Source organism: Nuphar pumila, chromosome 7 (genome assembly GCF_984573655.1).
Source record: "Nuphar pumila chromosome 7, dmNupPumi1.hap1.1, whole genome shotgun sequence".
Classification (NCBI taxonomy): Eukaryota; Viridiplantae; Streptophyta; class Magnoliopsida; order Nymphaeales; family Nymphaeaceae; genus Nuphar; species Nuphar pumila.
In genome coordinates this window covers 128,809,119-128,827,187 of record NC_143255.1, presented here as the reverse complement: position 1 = coordinate 128,827,187, position 18,069 = coordinate 128,809,119, and the positions used below count along the sequence as shown (strand labels likewise).

General features: G+C 39.1%; 2 protein-coding genes across 2 annotated transcripts; one reads left to right on the top strand and one right to left on the bottom strand.

Moving 5' to 3' along the window:
* Nucleotides 1-498: 498 nt before the first annotated feature.
* LOC149833485 (GSH-induced LITAF domain protein-like) lies at nt 499-5,951 on the top strand. Its single transcript, XM_090015153.1, has 3 exons — nt 499-904; nt 5,329-5,455; nt 5,694-5,951. Exons 1-3 carry the CDS (start codon nt 666-668, stop codon nt 5,775-5,777), a joined length of 450 nt encoding a protein of 149 aa, XP_089871279.1. The 5' UTR covers nt 499-665; the 3' UTR covers nt 5,778-5,951.
* A 1,757-nt stretch (nt 5,952-7,708) lies between these two features.
* LOC149833484 (uncharacterized) lies at nt 7,709-13,088 on the bottom strand. Its single transcript, XM_090015152.1, has 5 exons — nt 12,740-13,088; nt 8,675-8,773; nt 8,490-8,598; nt 8,332-8,403; nt 7,709-8,087 (listed from the first exon to the last, which is right to left on the bottom strand). The coding sequence occupies exons 1-5, from the start codon at nt 12,937-12,939 to the stop codon at nt 7,968-7,970; spliced, it is 600 nt and encodes a 199-aa protein (XP_089871278.1). The 5' UTR covers nt 12,940-13,088; the 3' UTR covers nt 7,709-7,967.
* Between the last annotated feature and the right edge of the window lie 4,981 nt (nt 13,089-18,069).

The following is an 18,069-nucleotide window of genomic DNA, read 5'->3' as shown; positions in this document are numbered from 1 at the left end:
TGGGCCGGCTTGGCCCCGGCTCATTTAGAGCACGGTCCGCTAGTTGGGCTTTAAGGGCAGCTTGACCCAGAGATGACTTGGTTCTTAACGGGCTCGAGTTTGAAGTAAAACTCATGACCTAACACATTGGCCCAAATCCAACTAATTAGTATAACTAATTAGGTAAATAATAAATAATTAACAAGTTCTTATGTACTCAATTAATTATTTTTCTAGTTTTTATAAAATTAATACAACTAATTAGGTAAATAATAATAGTTATCAAGTTACCATGAAATTAATTAATTTTTATTTTTTTTATTATTAATAATTAATAAATAGCTCAGGCATGCGAGCCGACCCAAACCCGGCCCACATATATAACAGGCTGGGTTTCAGCCCAGTAGCTAATGGGCCTGTGCCTAAAACCTTGACCCAAACCCGGCCAGCGGGCTGGGTCGGCTTGGCCCAACGCCCACCCCTACTTGAGCCTTGACTTTCTCTTCTCCGTGTCTGCAGAAAACGCGTCTCCCATACGAAAAGTATTTCCCTCTCTTGGTAATTCGAGAGTGACCCTCCAAGACTTTCTCTTCTCCGTGTCTGCAGAAAACGCGTCTACCATAGGAAAAGTATTTCCCTCTCTTGGTATAGAAGAAGAAGAAGAAGAAGAAGAAGAAGAAGAAGAAATGTCGAAGGAAGAACCGGCGGTTGGAATTCCGTACGCCTATCCGGCGACGGCGAACCCTCCGGCGCCGCAGCAGCAGTATTTCTACACGGGGGTTAATCCCCATCAGGCCGGGATCGTCCCCCCGAACGCGATCTTTGGGGACCCCAAGGGAGTTCCGATCCAGCAGACCATCTTCCGGGACACCCCCGCCCCCTTCAATTGCGTCTATTGTGGGGGATCTGGCCTCACCAACGTCAGGTTTTTCGCTTTTCTCCCTCCACTGGTTAATTTTCCGGCGTTTTTCCTTTTCTTGGTGATGCTCGATTTGGGTTTTCTTTATGGTTTATGATGAATTGTTTCATCGGTTTCTTGTTTTAGTGCGTCAATTATGAATTGGGGAATGGATCTTTTGAATGATCTTGGCACGGTAGGAAGAGGTTGGGATTCCTATATAGGGTGGTTTTCATTGATTTCCTTGGTTGATGAATTGGGGATTATTGGGATGTGTACTTTTGTGGGATTAAAGATGGTTTTGAGTTGTTGATCCACACAATTAGAAAGAATTTTTTTATATACGGGAAAGATGTTGGTTGGGAATCGGGAGACCATGAGTGATGAAAAGTAATAATGTCTTGTATGTGTTCAATAGGATGAAACAATGGGAAACAAGTTATACATGACAATTGTGTGCAATTCCGACTGCCGTGATGTTAAAACAGTAGTGTTATTTTGGGAAAAACAAAGTGTTGTAATGTGGTATTGCGTCCTTTGTCCCTACATCTTCTACATCCTTGGCCTTTGTGTGCTATGGTGGAAGAAGACAAAGAGAGAACTGAAGAAAAAGAATATCAACTGGAGGAGAGATAGACCTCCTAATTAACGTCAGAAATGAAATTCATGCTGCCTCTTGACTAATCAAACGGAGCCTTAAAAAATAGCTGAATAATAGTTATCCCATTCAAACCCCATGAACTGATGACACCACTATGACCAGGATGTGACTCCATAGCTCACAATCCGTAAATTTGAGGCCGACTTCATATGCTTGCATTACTCCAATACTTGAAAGCAAACAATCACTAAGCACTAGAGGTTAACAGATGTAAAATTTGAGCGACTATGGAAATATAGAACATCATATTTAATAAATGAGAAAAAGATTCAGGGTACCCTCAACCAAGCTTCAGGCACATTATAATATTGCCAGCCTTTAAGGTGGCAGATGCCTCGCACAACAGTGCAAGTAGTTTCAACATTCTATCTCCATGATACAACAATCTGTCTCTACTCTTGTCTTCTCACACCTTGTGCAAATGGAGTCGATGATGATGTGTTCAATACTTTGATTCACCCTATACGGTATGTTACAGGCTAAGTAACACATATTTTATACCATATAATTACAGAAAAGTATTGATTACATCCTATCAAGGAAAGATATATAAAAACTAATTAAATCATTTACTCGTAAGCCTGTAAGTAGCACGCAACAGTTGTTATCAAAGCTGTTCTCAATTTTTTTTATCCTCTCAAAAGAACAGCTTTTATGAAAGGATGCTTCCTTTATAAAACAATATTCATATTTAAGTGAATAGTCGTACATGGATATTGATGAGACTTATGGTGGAATGGTTGTGAATTAGGACGGAAAGATGCCTTTTGTAAAGGCAAGTGCATAGTAGTATTAGGATTTCATACTAGTATGAATTCACGATTTATAAAATCCAATTTTGAGAATTTTAGATTATGACTATATGCTGCTTCTAATGTTAAATTAAGCCAAATATGGCTAATATATTATCCAACAGTCTGACATGTGTTGTAATGTGGATAGCTTTTAGAGAAATGGGGCTAAAGCTCATTTCTTTAATCACTTTAATGACAACTCTACCTAGCATTCTTTAAAATCCCAAAGCTAGGTTCAACAAGCTTGAAAGTCCCATATGCCTCCTGCTTCTGAAGCATTGCGTGAATAAGACATTTACAGGAGCCGCTTGAAGCCATTATAATGTGTTGTTTTTAGCATTGTTTGGGCAGTTGCTAACACTCATTAATCGTAAATTTACTGTGTCAAAGGGTCCTTAGGGGTTGTTTGATGGCTTGTCCAGGATTGGATGAAATGGACAAACAGAATGGAACACAGCATTGGTTTTGTTCATTCTGTTCTTTTTGTTCCAAGTCCAACAAATGTCCGTTGTTTGATGGGAGAAGAATGAAGAAGAAGAAACCCTAATCAAGAAGAAGAAACCCTAATCAATAAAATCAAACAAAAAAACCTAGTAGAAGAAAACCTAAAAATGCCCTAAAATTTTTTTGATTCAAACCGAAATAAAAGAAGAAGAAGAAAGAAGAAAGAAGAAAAGAGGAAGAAAGAAAAGGGGGAACCTCGCCGGCGGCCTCACATCGCATCGACGGAGGCCACGAGTCGCCTAGACAGCGGCCTCGCGTCGCATTGACGGCGACCTCATCCCCGGCATCAGTGACCCCGGCACCGGTGACCACCTTGGCTGCAAAGGAGAGAGAGAGAGTTGAGGGACCCCTACCCCCGACTTTTTTTTTAACATGTGTTCCCCACCCCTACCCCCGATTTTTTTTAACATGTGTTCCCCGCGTCCTGTTCTTTTTATAACAAGGGGAGGGGTGTTACAAAAATAACACCTTTTTAAGGATGCGGCGGACGCCGTTCATTTGATCCCATTTCGGGCGGGGGACAGTGATTCAAACATACCCTTAAGCCCCTGTATGTGAAGCATGAACATCAAGTAATACGGGTTGTGCTAAATTAATACAAGTCATCCTGTTCACTGCATAGTTTTATGCAGTTATGTGTGGGCATCAAGTAGGACATAGTTAATAGCTAGATCGATTAATTTTCTTGAAATAGAGAAGCACTGGTAGCCAGTTCTTAAAATTAAATTAAAGTATAAAGAAAAATGAAACATATAAAACATAAAAAGAACACACAAAAAAAGCCTAATGAAGAAAGGCAAGGTATTATATTATTACTAATGATTGTAAAATAAAATATGAAAAAACAACCAAAAGTACTAGATGAGGATTGTTATGGCTATAGGTTACACCATACTCTATATGGTTTGAGTTGCAGACACCATGTATGAGTTCTTTTATAGCCTTGCTATACTCTCTGCTTATCCAACTGGGTAGAGGTAGTACCCGTGCGTGCTGCATATAATTATGTGTTGTATATGTTTGCTAGCATAATTGTATTTCTTATAAACATCTAAAGTCTCTAGAAAGGCCTCGGAAATGGTTGTTCTCTTTGTTCTTCACACTGACGCTTGGTGTGGCAAGACCAGTAAAATGGCCCCACATTGCCAACTAATAATGATAGACCCAACTGTGACCGCCACAAATTCCTTGATTTTGTGCTGATATTACCACCGTTGAATTTTGATTTATTGAGGATATTCAATAAATGCAGTCACAAGTTCTTTCTCACATATAAGTGAGGGAAAATGTGTAGCAAAATATGAGAATGAAGTGGGGAGTAACAAGGAAATTTTGGCAATGGAATCTTGCAATTTCTCTGTCTGCATCAGTAGGATGCCAGCTTGGACACAATTCTTGATACTAATTGGCACTTGTCACGCACACACACACACACACAAATACACATGCACATATGTTCAATTATTTATTTTTGAAAGTATTAGCATATAAGATGCACATACCTACATCTTACCTCTTTCTTCTACCTATATGCTGGTGTTCCTCCCTCTAAGGGTAATAACTTGATTGGCTGTGCTTCATGTTTAGGAATTTTGAGCCAATCCTATTGACTATTAAATTTGTGTATTACTTGGACAACTATCTCTTGTCTGCAGCTAGACTGAACAGCAAATGTGTTGTGCCCCCAACTTCTTTTGAAGTAACTTCGCTGACATTGTTGAGGAATATCATTGTCTTAGTGTTAATTTTTTAATAAGCTTTAAATGATAAATCTTCCCAAAGGTAGTAAGTGGTGATTGGAGTAGTAGAAGGTTCTAATCCTAGTCATGATTTTGGAAACCCTGATTTGCTGGAATCCTCTTTGACTTCAAAACTACTGTAATTCAAAAATTGATCGAACCATTGTCTATGGTAGACCAGTCATCTTTGGGCATTTCGTTAGTTCTTTCACCTGCTCTATGAAGAGGCCTTCATCCTTCCATTTAGGCTTTATCTAGTTCTCTCGGTGTCTGGTATACAATGATGTTCAGACCAAGAAGAGTCTTGAGAATCACAATTACAAGGATTGTCAAATAAAGTGGAAGGCCTTTGTCGTGCAATTTAGGGAGCAGATATTAGTAGGTAAGCTAGGAAGTCTTTCGTGAATTCTTATGCTTTTCATTTTCTGTTCCTCCTAGAACTCGGTGACTTTAGATTAATGATATATATAGGATTCAGAGTTTGGGATGCTGCGTTCATAACAATATTTGTTTTATGTACAATGTTGTTAAAATTGCTTATTTTCCAATTTGAATTGGTCTTATAGAAGTGGCTGCATTTCTTTACTATTTTGGACACTACGTGATGATGGATCCAAAAAGAATGTTTCCTGCATCAGATTGAAGTTTGAACCATATTCAATATTGAAAACTGCTTTCTGTTGGATCTATGCACTTCGAAAGTAATTTTCTTAGTTGGAAAAAATCGCTCATAACTTCTTGATGCACTTGCAGATCTGAGCCAAGTCTTGCTGCTGTTATCGGTTGTATGATGCCCATGATGCTTGGAGTTTGCTTCCTGTGCCCTGGTCTTGATTGCCTCTGGCATAAGTACCACTATTGCCCAAGCTGTGGACAGAAGGTGAGTGAACCATCTTACCAACTCCATGTTTGATTTCCAAGTACACTGTTGTGCAAAGAGTAGAGATCCCATCTGGTTCATACCAAACATGCTTTTAGTATTTCAGCTGCCTCATCATCTTCACTAAGCAGATTACTGCCCATATATTAAGAACCTATGCTGTTTATCACCTGTTTGGATCACTATTTAATTCAGTATCATTCAGGAAATTAGCTAATCTCTGTAATTTTCTGTCCAGGTTGCTGATTTTGAGAAAAATGATCCATGTGCTGTTGTTGATGCTCCACACTGGATTCAGGAAAGTTTTGCACTGCCTGCCTGAATTTGCTTACTCCATGCGTGCTTATTCAACAGACTGTGTGTTGGCTTGATCTCTTATGCAAAAATCTACATATATTTGAATAATCAAGGTGTGGATTTCTCTTCCTAGTCATGTAAAAAATAGTGATTTTTAAGAGTACTACAGAAACCCATAATACAAGAGATTGTTATTTCAGAGTGCTCTCTCTCTCTCTCTCTCTCTCTCTGCCATGTGCAGCGTAGGTGGCTAATCTTTGGGTACGTCTAGTGTCATGCCTTGACTAGTGGTGAACTAATACAAGACCGATCAGTTCTGCCTTCTTAAAGGCAGCTCAAGATTTAGCAAAAAATCAGCTTAATCTCTATACTGTTCTGTTTCCTGAAAAGTTAGAAATATGTAGATAGAACTTCAATGGCACGAATTTGTCTCAAATTTCTGACCAACCGGGCTGTGTTTAGTCGGATTTGGTAGTAGGCACCAATCATAGACGGTTTTAGAATTTGGAAACTTACAAAACTATAATTTGATTGGATTCATAGGATAATCAGATTCAGCTCTGGTAGGAATTATCCCTTTTAATATCTTTCTTTCAAAAAAAATTATCCCTTTTAATGGTAATTTACAAGGTTGGATTTTATTGGGTCTAAACATAAGCAGATTCAAACTCCATGTGTTGCTACGGGTGATAACAAAACAAGAATGCTTTGATACCAGTGAGAGAGAACATTGCATTTCTCAGGGGGCAACGCCCAATGAATTTTCATGCTTGTTTAAATGATGACATCAAAAGCTCTATGTCACAAACTGGAGTTCGTGAGAAAACGACAACCATTTGAACGGACGATTGTCGCATGTGAGCAATTCTTCACCTCCCTACGATGGAGAAATATCCCCCGTATGTCCCGAAAAATTGTAGGAAGTTAGAGGGATTTTTTTTCCTTCACTTGGAATATCATGGGAAGATTCATTTTTCTACATTTCTCAAAGAATCCGCCTTTCGATTTTCCTGCTTCAAAACATGGCCGAGAGGAACTCAATCGTTCCTTTATGAGAATCAGTAAGTGTTCCGGACAGTAGCAAAAAGTTGTCCTATCATTCATTTTGCCATGAGAACTGAACTGTAACTACTCCCATATCCTCCCACTCTTAATCAGACATCTTAAACATCTTTCACCATTTGAACTTTGAGACCCAACTTCAATCCCCTGGTTTCTGGTCCTTACAGAACAACCAAAGCTTCATCATTGGATGCCCTAAGTAAGCCGAGCCCAAACATCAAGCAGCCAATTCTCCCACACACACACCCACCCAGTCAAAAAGAAGTCGGATCCACACTTATTTTTGGACGCTCTAAGCTACCCGATTGCATCCATGCACAGCTTTAACATGTATCCACACTTATTTTTGGAGGTCCCGAGGGGTGCCCCTGACCTGAACGGCACCCAAATAATGAAGGCTGAAACCAACGGAGGCTCAGCTTGTCTGGTAGGAGCAGCTAGTGCACGTCACCTTGTGTTGGGACGATGCAGGTTCAAAACCCAATGGTATAGTTGTATAACTGGTAGGGGTCTGCCTAACCCCAGCTTGCCTTTCAAAAAGAAATTAATAATAATAATGAAGGCTGGAATTTGTTCCAAACCAGATCAAGCATGATAATGAAACCGTGTTTACGCAGCAAATATAATGGTACCATCCTCTCCAAATAACAACTCGTTACCTAAAGACAATACGAGGGGCGCAGCTGCACACATAGGTATAGTGGTGATCCATGGAGACTATTTAATAATTAATTAAGAGTCCGTGTATCTACCACCGTTTATGCCAACAGATCCAGCAAATCAAATCTTGAAATCGACCATCCACAGGGCAGGGTTATCGTGAGGCCTCACCCCGGGTTTTCCTTGGTTTGGCGAGGGTTCCTCGGCATAAAAAAAAAAATGACCATCCAAGAATAAATGATGATTGCCGATTAATTAGTATCAAGAGGCTCGTTATCAAGTTAGCACAAAATTCTTTTCTTACACCTCCACAGTTACAGCCCAAAATTGGCTGAAGCGTGTGCCTTCTAATATACTTGGGAGAAAACTAAGGGAAAAGAGAAAAAAGTGAACCAAGCGATCTAGGCTAACCATGGTTCATCACGTACTGAAAATTCTGTAACAAAGCTTTTCAAAGATAAAAACAAGAGAAAGCTTAACAGGACCTCAATGATCAACGCTTTTTCTTGCTTGATTTCACCGCACCAGACTTTGAGGGGCTGACGATCACATACACAAACAACACAGCGATCGAGAGAACTGATATCAGCGGACCATACTTGGCTAACAGTCTCTGCATGGAAGGAATTGCCTTATATGAGTGGGACAGACTAAAATGTTACCCGCTAAGATTATACGAATGTTACCATCCTTACCTTGGCCTGAGAAATTTCCAGAGATTGCAGAACAATCAAGGACGTGAAACAATGAACAAGAAGAAGCAGTGTGTCATATTGTATGTTAAGAAATACAAAGAAGGAAACTCGAGACTGAAAATGCAACTCTGTGCTCATGGTTAAAACTTAAAAGAAGCTCACCCATTCAAATTTATTTTCTGGAAGTCGCTCTGCAAGGATATCCAAAGGTTGAATGGGGGTTGAATAGGCCTCCTTGAACCAGTAAACAGTCGAAATCAGACACCAAAAAAAACACACAATAGCGTATCTCAGAAGACTAGAAGAGAAGGGAAGCATACCTGCAGTGCTTCTCTTGAAGGCACACGGAATTTAACTACCGCTGGAGTGCCATAGAAAACACCTTGCTGCTTCGACTCTAGAATGCAGGAATGTGAAACAGAAGCGCCACTGCGACAACATAAAGGTTTCAGATGGATACAAATGAATGCTGGGAAACGCTGATTTTCATCATCGTGCAACTTACACATCCAGCCGTTCCCATGATTTGGACGTGCTACCTGTCACCAGATCAAAAATGTCTTTTGTCCAGCTATCATCGCTAAGACTTACGTCATATGCAGTTCTGCAAGCATCAAAGAAGAAGTAGATCAATACAAGCATTGCAAACACAACATTTACTGATGATTTCAGACCATCAGCTTATCTGGTTTAGATTCCCTGAAGCTCCACTAACACAGCATGAATGTTCATGGTTAAAAAGCCATTATTAAATTAAACCATGTCGTATGTATTTGATTAAAGGCAGCAGCAATCAAACCCATCAACACAATAAAGTACAATCTACAAATTACTGCTTAACATAGAAGGAACACAAGACAGTAAGACGGTCGAGGGTGGGGATGCAGAGGCAGGACTTTAAATCTTGTTATCATGCTCTTCTCAAGCCATGGATGAGACAAATATTTGGGTGTGGGGGCCTAGTCCTCTGGATAAACTTATGACTGGCTTTCAGTTAAAATCAAACCATTTGATGATGAAGAATCCAAGGAGAAAAGGTATAAAATTTTGAAAGTAGCTTGATTTGCAAAAAAAAAGCACTTGGGGTTAGCAGCACCCGCTTTGCCATTTGTGAAGGAAAGAAGTTTCCTGTTGTCAGCTGTATAGCCAGAGGATATTGGTGACTGGTTTCATCATTGTCATTACTTTTATGCTTAGTTGTCAAAGGCCCTAGGTGGAGAGCCCCTAAAAAGATTAGGCTGGGCCTAGGCGGTACCCCAAATAAAAAAATAAAAAAATATATACAAAATATGTAAACAAACTACTAAAATTAACAACAAACATGTATACAACATAAAATCAATCAACAATAAGCAATAGACAAATAATAACATGTCGTCGAACACTGTAAAGTGTGAATTCTGTGTCTGTGGACTGTGGGTGCATGTGAACTTGTGAAGTGTGAATTCTGAACAAGAACAATAAACAGATCATATGAACTATAAACAGTCACGCAAATATATAACTTGAAAATATAACTCAAAGAGAAAAACATAACTCAGAAATATCAACCAAAAATACAACACAGAAATATAACTCACAAACAGTATATAAACAGATTATATATAACTCAGATACAGTCAAACACAGAATTAGCAGTCAAGAGACCGAGAGACAGAGACCATGAGAGAGAGAGAGAGAGAGAGAGGAGTGAGAGACTAGAGACGAGAGACAAAGAGAGAGAGAGAGGCATGTACCTCATATTCTTCTTCTTCTGCCTTAGCGAGAAAGAGGAGAGAGAACCGAGCGAGGGAGAACGAGAAAAAGGGGGAAAAGGTCTCCCCCTTTTCCCCCTTTTATACGGTCTATAGTCAACGTAACAAAAAAGAATTGGACCGACCTAGGCTTAAGCCTAGGCGGTCCAAGCCTAGGCAACGCCTAGGCTCCGCCTGTGACAACTAAGCTTTTATGCCAACAATTAGAAGCCTCTGCCTCCACTACATGGCCTAGAAAATAGTTTGCATTAGTAAGTTGGGTGGGGTCTGAAATTTGATACAACATCATCCTTGCCTGTCGGACTTCTAACAAGTCCTTGTTGCCCATTCTGGTTCTCTCTTCACTTCATTTTCTAAAAAATTTCCTCCAATTTGCTTTAGAAGGGAGGGTGAAGAAAGGAACCAGAACGGATGCACTTCTAAAAGAAATAGCTGGAACATCATTCTTGATCAAAATCTTGCAACACAAACAGGTCGTCTGGGTAGATCAGACCATGCTTACAGAAGAAAGACGGCATAATTTGTTTGTTACAGCAACGACAACCCACCTAAAGATATATGAACAAGAGAGGAAAGATTAAAAAGCAGGACCAGGTGCACCACTATGTCCAAGAGTGCCCCAAGCAGTCACCTTGATTTTCAAGAAAAACATTAAGAAAAAATATGTACACTCATCTACATCCTATACAACATGAATGCAAGACAGCACTTCCCACCAAAACTTGGTTGTACACCACTCCAGTTCTACCAAGAAGATGGAATCACACCCTCCAAACCATTTTACATTCTTCCCAGTGATTAGTATTGATCATGGATTTCGACCTACTTCTCATCGAGGAGATGACGATAAGGCAACAATCAGGTTTTCCATTTACCAGTCAAATCATCTATTATACCTCAAAAGAGAAGAACGCAACAACACCTCCTTACACATCTTTCTCTTAAGCAAAATCATTTTCTCAAGTTCCACTCTCCTCTTTACTAAGTCCATTTCTTAAGCAGAAGACTATTAGATGCCTATGTTACATATCCCATATGCATGTTTCAAAGTTTGGGCTATAAATGCCCCTTTGTTCTCTTCATTATTTCGTTCAAATATACAAAACAGCTAATATCTGATTATGAAATATCCACAGATTATACAAATTGGTAAAAAGGATAGGATCATGAGCACGATCATGGAATTGCCAGTGAATGTTTTTGTGCATTCATGCACACACGCATGTTAAAGTGATGATGGTCTGGTGCAAACTCGATCTTCTTTGTAAGAATTTAAAAATGCCAAGGAAACTTTTGGTAATAATCCCTTGTTTACAAAGGAGTATTTATATATTTTTAAACATGAGAGAGAGAGAGAGAGTCGACTAAAGGTGCATTGGCGGGTGGGTTGGTCGGCAGTCTGCTGTGACAGCTGGAGTTGCCTAAATTATTTTCATCAGCATGTTTGTTTAGGCACAGTCATTACAACAGTTGTAAATATCTTTATGCTATTAATAGTTAAAAGCATTTACTATTGTATGATTATTTGGATATACATGAAGTGCAACCACAAAAGCCTTTTGCTTAGCTGGTACACATAATTTTAGATAAATTCAGCTAGAAAATATAATCTGCAAGGAAGACTACTATCAACTTCTTTGTAGCTTATCATATTCATCGGTCAGGACATTCATTGGTGCTTTTCATTGATTATAAGAGTAAAACTGATGCAACAATAAGGAACTGCACTCCCATATTGTTAAGACTTGGCAGAACATTCCAATCCAGTTGCCATTTTTTTTTAATCATCTTTAATGTATACTAGATATACCGGTCATAATCCATGCATACCAATTTACTTCAATTGCACCATCAAAACTGACTAAATAAACTTTGATTTGTTTGTTGTTTCAGTTGTCGTGGTCAACGGGGAAGAAAGAAATGAATGAATAAAACCAGGCTGATTAAGATAAGATGGACAGAGATAACATGGTTAATTGATGCCTCACACAAGTCAAACAAATCACCACATACTCAAAACTTTACGTTAAAGTCGAGTCCTTCGAGCATGCGAGCACCCACCCACCCACATGCACATGTAAAAGTGCAAGAAAATCATCAAGAGCAATTAAGCATCCCAATTCCCAGCAATTAAGGAAAATAATCTAGTTAAGATACTCTAAGAATTAGCAATGTCATCAAGCATTTGCATTGAACAACAATCGCTTTCTGCATTTCACTTAGTTTGTACTTAATTTGCTTGAGTTTCTTTCTTAACGAGTGATGCCTTCTCACTCCTTCCCAAATAATGTCGATAAAAGACTCATTTTATTGCGTTAAAAAATACATCAACGAATATCAATATGCACTGCAACCATGTCTATAAAACACAGAAATAGATGAAATCCAAAACAAAACAAAAACAAAAATAATCAACAAATTAACGCATCACAAAGTGTTGAGCGCAACATCAAACGGCACACAAACTCTCAGTGAAGCCAATGAAAACCGTACATCTACCTAATACGCAGTTCAAACAAGCAACATAACTATATCAATAAAAACAACACCGAAGTAATCACCACATTTCTGAAGAAATTCCTGAAAACAAAACCCTGGGCATTCCATCCGAGACGGAATAATCATAAAAGCAAAATTACTGCGAACAAGCACCATAATTAAGCACGAAATCGAGAAAACAAACAGAGAAAACACCAAACGACGGCGTAAAAACCCAGATCAGAACGCGATTTCGGGTCAAGCGAACCCAACTCCCATCGAAAACCCTAGATCACCATTTACTAACCAGATTGAAGAGAATTTCCCCTGAAACTTACGCGGTTCCTTGATTGTAGAGATCGATCGAGACGGAGACCCGCTCGACGCCGGATTTGAGCCTCGAGAGATCGACTTTCTTGTGGACGATCAGGAACGGGGAGTCGGAGGACGAAGCGGATACAAATGAGGCGAAGAGGAGGAAGAAGAAGCAGCACAACGAAGGGTGAAATAAGGAGACCACGAGTTTCGATCTCGCCATCTTATCCGTGTGCCCTATCGCTCAGATTTCGGCCGGAGGGCCTTATATACATGAGGGCAGAGGGAGACGACACGCCAGTTCAGTCCCATCGGATACGGAACGAATCATGTTTGATCCAAATCCAAAACCCGGATTATCTGCCACAGATCCGAACCCGAGTCCTGATCTGGATAAGTATGCATAAAGGTCTGAATCAGGATCCGAAATGCATATGGTGATTGGTGTCTACTGTCTAGGGCTGCAAACGGATTGGATATGATCCGAATATTTGATCGAGTCTGACATGTTTTTTTCAGATATAGATCTTTTAAGTAAAATCCAAATGTATATTCGGATTGGATTAGGATCTGTTCAATCGGATTACTTTCCAATTTGGGTTGAAATCAGATCAGCATTTTAAGTCGGATCTTGAGTTGATCCAATTCAAAATCCGACCTGATTGCAATTTTTTTTACATATAAACAGCTTGTTGTTGTTGTTTTGGATCTAGTAGTACCACGTGTATTTCATTTGGATTCAACCTTACCTCCTCAGAACTTAGTCGGATCCGGGTTCATATCTGGATCTATTTTTTACATTTTGGATTCAGATTCAAATCTGACAAGATCCACCCCGAGTCTGACCTGTTTGCAACCCTATATGGTGATATTTGTGGATGACAAGCTTTGTTGTTACATGTGAAAAGTGCAAAAATATAGGACCTGAATCTGAACACAGACCTGATGTACGATACTTATCCGAATCTGAAAAATAATCTGATTAAGCATATTGGAATACGGTCCAAATCAAATTCTGGATCTGAAGGGGATCCGATAAGGTCTGAAACTTGAATCCAAACATGGGTCCGACGTAAGATACTGATATGAATCCAAAAATTAGCACCCTAAAGGGGTTTGGCGTAGTCGGATGGAGCCTAGGCCGCTAGGCAGACGGTCTAGGTTCAAATCTCAAGGGCATCACCCCTTGTGCAAGCTGAAGCGTGGCCGAGGCTTTGGGACCAAGGGATAATCCCACGTACAGTGACCATAAGTGTACGGCAAGGCGCAGAGCCAGCGGGCCTAGGTCTGTGTTCTTGGAAGCTGTTTCTCTATGTAAATATAAAAAGTATATATAAAAATTAGACTCATGAAAGCGAATTTGAAACCAATTATTTAAGAAATATAGAGAATTCGGACAGGATGTTCAACCAAACCCGCTCCATTTGCAACTTTACTGTAATAAGGAAGGAACACCGGAGAGATCCATTTACGAGAGTACACTCAGCTTCGACCTTGCAGCAATGGACGCTCCCATGAGTTTCGAACTTGTGATTTCCAGTCAACTTATCTTATCGATATTCGCAAAGCTGAGCCCTGTTGTAGGCATAAAGGCTTCCTTCATCTGAGTCCAAATCTGAGTTTGAATCAGCTTGACCTACATCCAGTTATATGTGATCCAAGTCAGACACATTTACACACCTCTATATATACGAGCAACCTGGCTGGGCTCGGCGTGCCCTACTGAACTTTTGTAACACAGACCTAAGCCTAGTCGTTGGGGCCATGTCACGCCTGGGTCTTATCAGGTTTTGGGAGCCATCCTGGGTCCGTACCCTGAACCCATTTGTACCAGACCCGATATCCAACCCTAACATGATAGGTAAATTACAGAAGATTACATTGACTAATCAATATGAAAGTGATTGACTGGTTGGTTTAGCTCGCTCCTAGATTTTCTCATTGTATAGTTTGTTAATCCTGCGAAAGGGACAAGTATGAGATCTGACAAAGTAAAGTATCATCAAAACTTTGTGCGCTTTGGAAGTGGAAAAATATTTAAAAAAAGTGAAGGTAGGAAAAAAAATTATAACTTTTCCATCCTTTTCAAATGAGAGAAATTTTTTTGAAAGAAAAGTTTTTCTAAAAAGTTTGATTTTTGATAGAATAAGTTCCTCCACCTGAGCGGGTGGAATAACTTTTTCCATCAAAAATTCCTTTTTTGCATTAGGACAACCATGCATTCACCTACAACACGTCTCAATTCATAATCTGCCATAAAAAGAGCTTGCTCCATCTTCATCTTCATCTTCCTCCCCACCCCCTACCACGATTTTTAGATCTCTATCTCTATGTCATTTTTCTCATATTTTCTATTTTGTTTTACTCATGCTGCACAAACAAACAAAAAAAATTCATTTGGATAAGTTATCGTATCAAAATTTCTTATAGGCAAAATTTTCTTTTCTTTTGAAACTTTTTCTTTCTTTCAAATACGCCCTTAAGTCTGACTTTTTTTTTTCAGATCACCATGAAAAACTGCCTCCCACACTCATGAATTCGTGGAAAACCCATGTCCCCTTGGTCCATAAGGGAGTATACCCAACTTAGGCAATGTGACAGAGGACATGGAATGAACTCGTTACATCTCTTTACCACCGAGGTGGTATCCCATGTGGTAAGCGGGGTCCTGAGTCAAGCTGAAGGCCCGAGATCGAATCCCTCTGCCACATGGGGCGGCTGTTGTTCTGGTAGAGGTCTGCCTAACCCCAGCTGGACTTTAAAAAAACTCGTTACGTCTCATGGGCTCATTAGAGCTATTTTGGCAGTGACCTTTGATATTTTGGTTACCATTAGAAGTATCATTACATTGAGCAGAAATAACAGTTTTTTTTTGTATTTTTTTTTTGTATCTGTAAATTAGATCCTAATGATGTAATCTACATAATTTGTTCATTAAAAACAGGTTTTGAATCTGTGTTCGCAATGTAGCAGATTTTTCAAAAGCTTCATAAATAAACAGTCCGCAATATATAAATATTTTATGACATAAAATTATGTTTTTACTTTGATAAAACAGGATCAAAAGTGTGATCCTTAGGAAACCAACGTCCGCGATAGGCAAGTCCATGCAGTAGAATTGAGTTGATATAGCTTGTAAATAAGATGTCTAGCTCAATAGTATCGTACCTTCAGTAGAATATGTGTATGTGTGCAGGCACTTGTGTATGTGTGAGTGCATGCATGCTTGTGTGTGTGTGTGTGTGTGCATACGCATACACACAATCAGCTTAGCAAAGCCCTTTTTCTGTTTTTTCATCTAACATTATAGAGATGTGATATACATGTTTTTTTAGTAGGAATTGAGTTTTGGATTGTTGGAATCCGACTTGTGTATTGATTTTTTCAATGCAAAAATCAACAGCTACAAATGCACCAATTTTTCTCAACTCAAAAAATAAGTTTCTTTGTAAAAAAAATGAGGTTGATTCCCACTAAGTTGGCCATGTTGAATAAATCTACGAGGTTAGGTTGAATCAAAACGGCTTGCATGGTGAAATTTCAATTTTATATATATATATATATATATATATATATATATATATATATATATATATATATATATATATATATATATATATATATATATATATATATATAAGGTGATAGTTGCCTCCCACTCTTTTAATTAGCCTATTTGTCATCTTATGGGGCTTTTGAAAGGTTTTTCTTGTTTTTCTTAAATCCGACCTTTACATGTTTGATTTTATAAGAATTTACTCTTGGATTGTCTGATTCTAATGCACAGGTAGGTTTTATAAGGTCTAAAAAACACCTATCTAAGATTTACATAAACATTCAACGCTTAAAAATCAATTTCTTATCAAAAAACATGATCCAAAGGTTGTTTTATAGGTGGATGAAAGCATCGTGCCAGGTGGGAAAATTTAATTATTACCTCATCTTATTTTTATTTGTTTACAACTTTCTCAATACCTTTCACATTGCCATTTGACGAATATTTTGATCTCACATAAAAGGAGGAGAATTTATTCTTCAATTTTACCATCAGATCTCTCTCTCTCTCAAATCCATCAGATTTCATCTGCCGAGTAAATGTGTGTTGTGTGAGGCGGTTGAAGAATCTGCCTTCCACCTTTTTTGGGAGTGCTTTGTTTTTCAAAACATCTTTAAGGTGACTTGGAATAAGCCGGGGTCAGCGTGCGCCAGGAATCATTCGCCAACGATTTTTTGTGGGGTCCTCAACAAGTTCGTCATTGTAACAAATGGCATATTATTTGGCGAACCTGGCTGCTCTCGTCACGGTGGGTCGTATGGATGACTCGCAACAATGCTATTTTTCGGCAGATTCTGGCAGTGTTCAACAAAATGGTGAACCTTATTTTGGCAGACATATACGCTATTCTCCGCATCAACATCCCTGATCTGCAACACCATTTGCCTCCAGGGACCATTCATGATCCAGAGTGATGCTCGTCGCCTAACTGTATTTGTTTTCTTGTTTATTTCTTCTTTTTCTCCTTGCATCGCTACTTTTCTTTTTTTCCTTTTTTGGGCTACTTGGCATGTCTTGGGCCCGTGTTTGGTTACCCGGTAGGTTCAATGTTTGGTTTAACCTGTTTTCGTATCGTAATGTTGATGGTTATAGTTTGGCTCTCTCTCTCTCTCTCTCTCTCTGCATGCAATCACAAGTGTGCTTGCACATAGCTAAGTACAAGTGGGCTATCTGCTAGAGCTGTAAAATAAGCCGAGCGGCTCGTGGCTTGGTTCATGTTCGACCTGTATAGAGTTCGTTTAATCTTGTAAAATTGGCATGACAAGCTGAACATGAACTCGCTCAGCTCAACTTATATGAGCTTGTCAAGTAATCAGAAATATACTTTAGATATTTTTTACATCATATAGAACGTGCGCGCGGGCACACACACACACACTATATATATATATATATATATATATATATATATATATATATAACGTCGGGCTACACATTTTTTCTGTGTATTTGACCTCCTTTAGCAGTGGTCACAACCACTACTAAAGGTCTCATCAGAAAAAGATGTCCCTGCTGCTGATCTTGAGCGATCAGTGGCAGGAAAGTGTCCAATTTTCATCGGACGCTTTACCAGTTTGACACTACGCCCATCCCAAATATTTAGCATTTTGTGTATTAAAAAATAAAACATAAATGAATGTGAGTCAACCCAGTTTCTCATCGGTTCAAGAGTGGACTCCACACCATTTTTGGCGGAGCTATTGAACTGGCCAACTGTGATCTAGGAACACCAGTGTCAAATGAAATAGATGGATGGTGAGGTCTCACTCTCATAACCGAGGGGTCTAGGGTCTGAAT